Source organism: Buceros rhinoceros, unplaced genomic scaffold (assembly GCF_000710305.1).
Source record: "Buceros rhinoceros silvestris isolate BGI_N320 unplaced genomic scaffold, ASM71030v1 scaffold7089, whole genome shotgun sequence".
Lineage (NCBI taxonomy): Eukaryota > Metazoa > Chordata > Aves > Bucerotiformes > Bucerotidae > Buceros > Buceros rhinoceros.
The window spans coordinates 33924-44185 of NW_010432037.1; the positions used below are offsets into that span (position 1 = coordinate 33924).

The 10262-nt window shown below is 38.0% G+C and overlaps 1 protein-coding gene across 2 annotated transcripts in view; it reads left to right on the plus strand.

Moving 5' to 3' along the window:
* Positions 1-10262, plus strand: part of PICALM (phosphatidylinositol binding clathrin assembly protein) — a 40121-nt gene that overhangs the window by 6300 nt on the left and 23559 nt on the right. For both annotated transcript variants that reach the window (XM_010143622.1, XM_010143620.1), the window contains 8 exons: positions 916-1009; positions 1536-1647; positions 2735-2841; positions 3926-3967; positions 4650-4735; positions 5990-6113; positions 6460-6596; positions 8942-9042. In XM_010143622.1, coding sequence (XP_010141924.1) covers positions 916-1009; positions 1536-1647; positions 2735-2841; positions 3926-3967; positions 4650-4735; positions 5990-6113; positions 6460-6596; positions 8942-9042 — 803 coding nt within the window. The remainder of the gene's footprint in view (positions 1-915; positions 1010-1535; positions 1648-2734; positions 2842-3925; positions 3968-4649; positions 4736-5989; positions 6114-6459; positions 6597-8941; positions 9043-10262) is intronic.

Genomic DNA, 10262 nt, shown 5'->3' on the forward strand with positions numbered 1-10262 from the left:
AATGTTCTGATGGCAGCAATCTACCTTTTCCACACCTCAGTCTCTCTCAGGGGCTCTGCACCTATGCCCTGCCCCATTAGGTTTATTGCAGTTGCTGTTTGCTGTTAGGAGTAGTACACATAGCGCAAGTAGAAAGAGCAGAAAGCTGGAAGCAGTGTGTTCCCTATCGCCTTCCAGCCTGGAAAACAGCCACAGCCTGAGCCATGCAGTCACACTGTGGGATTCGCACTTGCAGGAAACATTTGGTTTGCTGTGTGCATGCCGATGAACTGCAAGGCTGTCCAATTTGTCTCATAGGAAGCAGTTGTTTCTTGGCACTGAGGTGATTTAATCTCTTCCTTGGTTGTTGCTTTTCTTGGATATTTTTGATTTTAGTCTATTTAATCTGGACAATTAATAAACAACCAAATATCCATAATTAGCCATTAAAAGGAAGGGTCATGGAGTCTCCATAACCTTTCTGAAAAAGCTTGAAAAAAATATTGCCACCTTTGTTTATTCTTACTGGTTTTAGCTGGAAAAAAAAACATCCAAACTGACACAAAATAATCAGGTGATTAGAAAAAGTGTAGGTAAAAATTTGTTTCAGAAGGAGCTTTCAGAGCAATTTTTTGGTTACCTGATGCATCATACCTCTACTATATTTCTGAGCACTATCAGTTTCATTTCCTCTGAATAAAAATTCATCTTAGATTCATATTTTGGCCAAATAAAATAGATGATCAGAGGCAACATTTAAATCTTTGCCATTGAAATCCATCATTTTGGTGCTTAGGAATGCTGTCTAGCCAGTACAATGCTAGTACTGGAGAGTACAAATGCAACAACTGCTGTTTTCTACAGTATGTTTCTCACTAACAATTGCCTTCAAAATTCAGGTGACGAATGTTTTGGTTTTCTTGTTTTGCACAACAGGGCTGATGGAGTGATGAGAACAATGAGCACAGAAAAACTCTTAAAAACTGTACCAATTATACAAAATCAGATGGATGCACTTCTTGACTTCAATGTAAGTGTAGCAGCATGTGCATGTCTAACATACTACTGACTTTGTTGTACAAACCTGCACAAGCTTGTAAATTAGGTCAAGATTAAAGGTCTTGAACTTAGTTCCGTGTTACCTGCACAGCTTAAAGTGTACCAATCATTTTGTTCATTGGTGTAACCCTGAAGAAATCAGAAAAAAGAAATACAATGCTCACTGGAGAGAATGTTGTGTGCTAAGTTAGTGATGTTTATTGTGTATGTTGTGTAATCAAATTTAAATGAACAAACAATTATTATTCTGCCCTCTGCCTTCTAGTGATGTTAGTTAATATTAACATTCATTAAACAAAAAAAGTCTGCCGAAATGATTTAATATAATTCTGTGCTGAGAGATCCTGTGATCCCTGTTGATTTCCTGTGCTGCTTTCAACTGATAGCCAGTGAGGTCACTGGAAAGTGTGCCTTGGGACAGAGCTCTGGAGTTCAGCAAGAAGCTTTGCAATAAGAGATCAATTCTGTTAAATTAGCTTTTTTTCTGGTCTTCCTAGGTCAATAGCAATGAACTTACAAATGGTGTAATTAATGCTGCCTTCATGCTTCTCTTCAAAGATGCCATTAGACTGTTTGCGGCGTATAATGAAGGGATTATTAACCTCTTGGGTAAATATAACTGCTTTGCTTTTTTGGGGAGGGAATTTAGTAAACAAACGCAAAGAGCTGCTCTTTTTTGAGAAGTTGAAATAATGTAAAACATCAAAATGTTGCTGTTATTTCCAGACAGATTTATTTCCAAGGTTTTAGTATCCAATTGCATTTTCCATTTCACTGTGTACAGGGATGGGTAAATTTCTGAGAGCGAGGCCCAGTCAAGATTTTATGCACTGAGTTGTTTCTTGTACTGCTCAGATGTTTGGGGTTGGCTGTTTTCATCTCATTGAACTGTGTGGCAAACCTGAATCATGATATTGATGTGTTTTTTCTTTAAGAAACATGATCTGGTTTTGTTTCTTAAGCGAAGTAAGTTACAGTCAGTTACAAATTTGTAGTCATGGCATCTGTGATTGCTTGACTATTAAAATCTTAATGTTGCTTGTTATAATGATTGATTGGGCTATGTTTCTAGAGCATATCTTATATTTTAGGGAGAATTGCAAATTCAGGGTTCAAGCCTTTTCACTGAAGCTGCAGGGCAGCCTGAATTTGGAAAGTAATTAAGTTGAAAGTAATCTGTTGATTTTTTTGGGTTTGGTTGTATTCTGAATCAAGCTCCCTGGTTGCTGTTATTACCCAATGTTTGCAAAATGGAAAGCAAAACAGACCACACCATAAGAGGCATCAGTCTCGCACAGAATATCAAAACCTTGCCTCATATGTGGCCACTGGAATAGATGTTTGACTGCTAGATTGCAAAATTGCCCTTTTTTTTCTTCTTCTTTCCCTGAGAGGATGACTTTACATTTCTTTGGGTGACCTGTTCTTAAACTTGATTGTCCTCTCCAGGGTTGTTATGCTTTTGTGAGATCTAGTACCGCAAGGTAAGGTGTAATTGAATGCATATGATGATTAGCTCCTGTTTGATGGAGCTTTTTGTGGTTTGGTGCAAGTTAGGCGTAGTGCCCTCTGCAGTTAACATAATAAAACAGATGTGCGGGCATTTTCTGTTTGTTGTGTTTGAGACACTTCTACTTTGCATGTCCTCTGCAGAGTCTTGATTTCTTATTTAATGAAGTATTCTTATTGTTCATAGAAAAATACTTTGATATGAAAAAGAACCAGTGCAAAGAAGGCCTTGATATATATAAGAAGTTCCTCACTAGAATGACGCGGATCTCAGAGTTCCTTAAAGTTGCAGAGGTAAATTTAAGTCAGCCAAACTTTGCCCTTTATTTGAAACAGCTAATGAAGTGCTTATTTTCTCATAAAGGACATGCTTCTTCCTTCCAGCCTAATGGCAGCTCCATTAAGGGTCATGCTGTCAGTCTCTGCCCTGGTGATAAGTTCATTTGAGAACTGTGAAAAACCTGACTCTCTCTCTATATATATACACACATACCTATTGCCTTATCTTTTACTGAAGGAAGGTGTATAAATACGCATTTAAAAAATTCCTTGGTTATGTAAGAGTTGTGAGCTTTCTTTGAAAAAATGTCTTGCTTTCAACACGTAGATTAACTTCATGCTGATGTGCTGCTTTTTATGGTTCTAGCTGTATTCTAGTTTGAAAACCACAATTCTGTCGTAAGTTCTGTATAACGTTTTATGGGGTTTTTAAAAGACGTTCAGTCTGTTGCATTCTTGTTTCTGAATCATTGTTGAATTGATATCCTAGTATTAGGGAAATCCTCAGTTGCTATCTGCTCCTGTTCTTTGGTTTCCTTCGTTGTTCATATGCTCTTAACAAAAAATTAAGCTGTGAAGTTTGGCTTGCTGTCTGTCCTGACAACCTCTCTATCAGAGATCCTATCTTCAGTTGATAATACTGTCAGCTGAGGTTGAGAGTATTAATCTTTCTCTTGTGACAATATATATCCTGCTGCAGAACATCCTAGGGATTTGATCTGCTTCTTTACAAAATCTTGAAGGAGCTTTGTCTTATCAAATATATGTTCTGCATCAGTAGGACTGAGAACTTAGTACATAAGTTGTGGGATAGGCAAACTTCTCTAGCCTTAAAATTCTGCAACCTGATTCTGTCTCTGTTTATTTCTAAGGTTGTATCTGTTAAAATATCTCTAACACGCCTGCTTCAAATGTGTATACATTTAACAGAAGAGTTTATTATAACCAGCCATTATAGAGTTCAGATTGTGGAGATGTAAAATGTATATGGTCAGGTTTGTGTTTTTTACATGACTTCATCTTAATGTTGTTTGCATTTTGAGCTTCTCTGCCTTTAACAAAAGCAAACAGGTTCTAAAGCTCATTTGTTTTGTTACAGCAAGTTGGAATTGACAGAGGAGACATACCAGATCTCTCACAGGTAGATAAACCTATTATGTGTTTGCTGGTACATGTCTGTCTGGTGGTTGCGTAATCAGAACAACCTGGCATAACGACATTCACTTACGCTTTCTTGCATACGCTGTCACCAGGTTGTTTCCAAGTTTGTGACTAAATCCAACCTCTGTCAGAGTCTGCCTTTTTTAATGCAGTGATCCTGTTGTAAAATGCTATAGATTATTTCTGTCACTCTTTAAGATGCAATTTATATCTGTGAGTTCACACAATGCAACTTCTACATGATATTGTGAAGCTGTGGTTTGAGGCAAGCTTGCTTTTGGCTGTATGCCCACTGAAATCATTGTGCAGGCTTGTGGAGCATGCATGTAGGAGTGACTTTAGGTACAATTTCTTTTTTAGTGTCTCTTGAAATATTGACTGCTTCTGATTGTCTGCTTGCTGTTTCCTAGCTGTTAATTTTAACAGATCTTGTCATATTTCAGTACTTAGTGGTAAATCATTATGACAAAGTAATGTAGTGAGGAGAGTACATCACCTGTTTTTTTAAGTAATTAAATGTGTACAGGATGCCAAGATGTGGCATAAGTATTCTGAGCTGTTGTACCAGTTCCCCTACAGGTGCGTTCTCTGAAAGTCTTTTAACTAGCAATTTGTTTCACTTGAGATTCGCTAAATCTGTTTCCAAATGTCTCTTTTTGCAGGCACCGAGTAGCCTTCTTGATGCTTTGGAACAACATTTAGCTTCTCTAGAAGGGAAGAAAATCAAAGATTCCACAGCTGCAAGCAGGTGCTTATGCCCTCGTCCTTTTAAACGATTGTTGAATGTTAATTCCATTATTTTCCACTTCATTATAAACTAAGGTTTGTGCAGGCTCTGTTGAAGACGTATTAGTGATGAGAGATTAGCAAGTTATCTAATCTTTCGCTGAGTACTTAAGACAGCTTCTTCCAGGTCAACAGAACTACAGTGTAAGGAGCTGCAAGCACTTGCTGTAGAACCCCTCATGTAGCAGTTATACCTTAAACATCTACTCCTGAACTTCTGAAGAGGAAATAAGGTTTTTTCATTTACTGCTGCAAATGTTCATTTTATATTAACACTTAGACTCAGTAAGGTATGCAACATTTATTTCTTAATGTCCTTAGACTCTTTTATCTCAATTTTAATCCCTTTTTTGTCAAAAGCAAGGAAATGCTCCCAAAAGTCCTTATATTAAAAATGGATTTTTAAAGTAATTGGAGATTACAGCCATAGTGTTTATGATAAAAGGTATTCACTGATTCTGAGTGCTTGCTAAAACAGTGCAATCTAGAGAAGCCTTCTAAGCAACTGACTTCATTGTTTAAATTTTAAAAACTTAATATTGGGGGGAATATTTACAGAGTTAAAGGGCATTTCCTTATTCCATGTTCTAAAAATACAGCAGTAGTATTTTATATGGTCTTTTTATGGCAGTGACAGTATTAGGGCTCAGCACCATTTTGTCAGCTATTTTTCAGAATATCTGCTTTCTTTTGAAAGGTAACTTCAGTTTGTTTTAAAAGTTATGTATTTGTTTCAAATCTTTTTGCACTCTTAAACTTGATGATAAATTGAAAACTTTTCCTCAGGGATATACTAGCTGCTGTTAGTTCCTTGACTAAATTAGCAAGAATTTGAATTGGAGCCCAGATGATCGGAGATTCTGTGTATCTACAAATAATGCCATCTTAAGCAGACAGGAAAAGAGCAGAGGCTTCAAACATGAGTTCTGTGATGCGGTTTGGAGGGGAGACATTTAAGGGGGAAATCCAAAACCCGGTATGGAAGAGTAGATAGTATGATTTCCAGGTGCTTTCATTTTGCTTTTCGTATAGCGCGTACTATTTAAACTTACCAGTTTGTATTTCAAACCAGGACAGTATTGTACAGTGTAAGATATAACTGATGTTATAAAGAGGCTAAGAGGAGACTGGGTGGATACAAGCAGAGTGTTCTTTAGACATTCCTATTGCGTGTCACCTGTTAACAGTCAGCTTTTCTTCTGTCCAATTACTTCAGGGCTACCACCCTTTCCAATGCAGTCTCTTCCCTTGCAAGCACTGGCCTGTCCCTCACAAAAGTTGATGAAAGGGAAAAACAAGCTGCGTTAGAGGAAGAACAGGCTCGCTTAAAAGCTTTAAAGGTAGGCATTCAGAATTTTTAATTGAAAACAGTTTTCCTGTGTTCTTGTTGACAGCTTATTAGGGTTCTTAAAGGAGCAAAGCACAAAACCAGAGTTATTGATGTGAATGAGGACTGCTGGCAAAGCACTGGAAGTAGTCTCACGTACATATAGATACAACTTGTGAAGGGTTTGCAAAAATATTTTCTGAAGGATTTGTGGCACCAATGACTCTTGTAATTATAAATATTTGATGGTAGTGTGGGGAATAAACAAAAAAATTCTTTAGTTCTGCTTTACTTACATCCAAAGTCATATATACAAACATTGTTTCTGGATTTCTTATGCCAGCTCACTTTTCCAACAGGAGCAACGTCTAAAAGAACTTGCAAAGAAACCTCATACCTCTTTAACAACTGCTGCCTCGCCTGTCTCGACTGCAGCGGGAAGCATAATGACTACACCAGCCATTGATATTTTTTCTACCCCTAGCTCTTCGAACAGGTATGCTTAGTGGTGGTGCCCTTCTGTGAGATGCACTGCAGTTAGGGTTTCCTCTAAACTGCTACTGCAGATTGTATGTTGCAGAGAGTTGTTTGGTTGTAAGAGTACATTAGTGGTGTGATAAGAAACAATGTCTTGGGTAAAGTTGTTGGGGAAAATAACCTATTTCCATAAATAACATTAAAAGTGTGTCTTCATCCATTTGAAGAGTAGTTTCTCATATGACCCAACTGCTGACAACCTTTGTAGTTGTTCTTAGTGAGCCAGACAGTTGGAACTGTAAAACACACGTACTCTGTCCCCAGGGAACCTTGTGAGTTAATTTGGGAAAAGTCAAAACATAGTTTGGGAGGTCATAAAGGTAATACTGACTTTTATGTTACATTTCCATATCTTTAAAATTGGAGTGGTAACAAATGTTCTTGGTAGATCTTCAGAAAAAGGAAAGTCTGAAACAGGGTTTGAAAGGAGGTGGCAGCAGATTTTAGTCTTGAGTTGTATCTGGAGTATCTCTCTCTGCAAAGACTTGCAAAGACAGTGCAAGAGTACTTGCTGCACGCTTATCCTGATCTTTGACTGGCAGGAACTGTTGGTGTAAGTGTGTGAGCTTCCTTCTGTACAGTACTTGTCAAATCCAGAGTAGCAGAAGGTACAGTGCTTTTGTCAGTATGGGAAGAAATCTCTCTTCGAAGGCGTATTTTTGCTTTGAGTATGATACTAAACATGAAAGATTGCTTAGTTGTTCTTTTAGATCTCACGTTAGAATCTCCTGTTCTCTTAAAATAGTCAGCACTTTGACAGCCTTCTTTTCCGGTTAGAGAACTCTTGTAGGAAATTTCTTGATGCCAAGTATGTGGAAAATAGCTGAATCCGATATAAAGAGCTAGAGAGTCTGTCAGTGTTTGTAACTGAAAGACCTCCTTGAAAAAAGATTTTCTTTCAGATTGCTTTTTAGAGGCCAACATATTTGAAATGGGTGTATGCTTTGAACTAGTAACTTCAATATCTGATAGCACTGCTGAAACAGTGGTCTGAAACATAGAAATGTCTGATAAAGCTCCTTCAAACAGCAGAAATGCTACACAGTGAAGATAAACATTTTCTTAAACCAGGTGTTGTGTGGCTTATTTTTTATGTTCATGTTTCAGTTCAGCTGCTGGCAGTATGACTGCTGTGAGCAAGTAACAGATTTTATTTTACAGCAGGAGCTGCTATGAAGAGGCTATGTTGGGTCACAAGTTCAGTTGTTTGTATTAGATGCGTCTGATTAATCTCTATCATTAACTTAACAGGCTTTACCTTGAAAATTATCTTGGTTTGCCTGCTCATGTTACAGGACCATGCCAGACCATGCTGCTTTGTAACAGGAGCAGGAGTGGCAAAGTGTGATTTCCATCACTGTTGAAATGAAATAGTAAAAACTGAGTAATACAAGTGATTATGTCAGCAAGAACGTATTAGGCATCCAGGATGTCATTACTAGACTTAACTCTTGTGCCAGTCTCATTTTGAAAGATGCTTGGATACCACGGAGGCTCACCTTCTGTCCATAGCAGCAAACATACATGCAAATTTTGGTTCATTTTGTGCGCTGAAAAGTTCTGGGTGAATATCAGTACTTTTTTTTTTCCAGACTAGTTTAAGGTATGAAATGAACTCTGCAAAAGGATAAGTTTAACTGTTCCTGTTTGACTCTTCAAATTATTGCAGCAGTTGTATTTCAGACTTCACTTTTCATTTCCGTATGATGTTCTTAGGACTCAGTTTGGTTTTGAATAGTCTAAAATGTGCATTTGAATGAGTTTTGATTCACATGACTGAGGTGTGATGAAGCATTTCAAGACTTCTTATATTTTGTTTTCCCTGAAATTATTCAATAGTTCACAGACAGATGTAAACCAGTTTCCCAGCAGTCGTTGATAGTCGAAAGAGAGGAGTTATGTAATTCAGGTGTGACAGTTGGGTGGTGCAGCGCATTCGAGTTCATTCTGTCAGTCTGCTTCTGTCACACTACAGGGCTGTCAGAGGTTACGTTAAAAGCTACTGAAGATTCCTGAACAGAATATGCTCTAGCCCTGGTGTTGGACTGTGAGGAAGATGAGGAGGCTGGTTGTCTTTGTCTTAGACAGCTCTGACAAAAGTCACTTGGCATAACACAGAACTTGGCTTGCTAAAGTAACACTTTTCTACAGAACTGAAACTGAAGTTCACCAGACTTGCTGCTTTTGGCTTAGTTCTATCCATATTGTAACAACCAGTTTGTGACCAAGCTTTCTTTACTGGTGACAGTCGCTAGCGTTTGCCTGTGCTGTAGTTCAAACAGTTGTATTAATTTATCTTTGTAGCACTTCAAAGCTGCCAAATGATCTGCTCGATTTGCAGCCAACTTTTCATCCGTCTGTACATCCTATATCTGCTGCTCCACAAGTGGGAAGTACCTGGGGAGGTAAGAATTCTGAATCTCATTAAGGTTCTAACTGCTATGGCCATGGTCCCAGCCTGTGGGCTGTTTCTTCCTTAAAGACAAAGATATTGTGAAGACAAGCTACAAGTGGGTGTAGGGAGCAGGAAAAGTCAAATCTGGGTATGGATTAAAATAATGTAGCAGCATGCGATGATGATAGAGTGTTGATATGGGAGGTCTTAGTAACAAAGTTACTCTAGTTGTTGACTGGGTCTGTCAGTCTCATAACTCTTGTCTTCAAGAGTAACACTGCTAAACAAACTGAGCTGTGAGAAGTCAGTTCTGTGAAGGTGCCTGCCAGAGAGCCCATGCTGCGTACACGGGAACTGAATACCGAATTTTTTGAGTACACATTTTACGTTTTGTCTAACATTAAATCAAATTTGCAGGTAGTCATAGAGCAGAACTCTGATGAGGCTAACAGGAGGCAGTGGTGAGAACTATGCGCAGAAGGCAAGAAAAGCCAGAGTTAGTTATTGAAAACAACATAAAACACCTCTTTACCAATTCTCTGCTGTATTTCATTTAACTACAAAGGCAAATTAGCCAAAAGCTGTTGTTGGATCTCTTGAAGTGAAGAGACAAAATTTATGTTGAACTCTTCCCTCTGAAATTTACTTCAGAACACTCAAGTTATTGTTCTGCCCAGCTGTTAGAATGGACTGAATGAGATGATAAATTATCTTATTGATACAGGCAAGTCCTTAAACTAAGGAGGTAAGCGAGAGCACTCTAGAAGGTCCTGAGTGATACTCCAAGATTAGTTTGAGTGTTAGAGCATTTAATCATTCACTCAAAGCTGCTTTTCTCTTTGCTGCTTTGCAGTGTTCCAGTATACTTACGGTGTAGGTAACGTGTTGCCTACTTGCACCTTTGATTATACTGGTGGAGGACTAAAAGTCTCTTGCAGAGATGTTACTTTTTTCTACATAAATGACACTTAATAAAATAGTAGACTCCTGAACCATGTGGCTAATGTTTTTTTATAAATCAGATGCTTGCAAAAATGTTTTCTTTTGTGATCTAAAAAATTGGGAGTTGCTGCTTCAGAAAGTTACGTAGGCCTTGGAATAAATCCTCTTCTGAAATTTTACTTAAGCTTCTTTCCAGCTACATCTTCATAATAAGCGGTTACGTATTCTTGTTCCCTATTGACTTTTTGCTGTGTACTCTGTGTTCCTTCTCATATTTGTTTGTAGGGA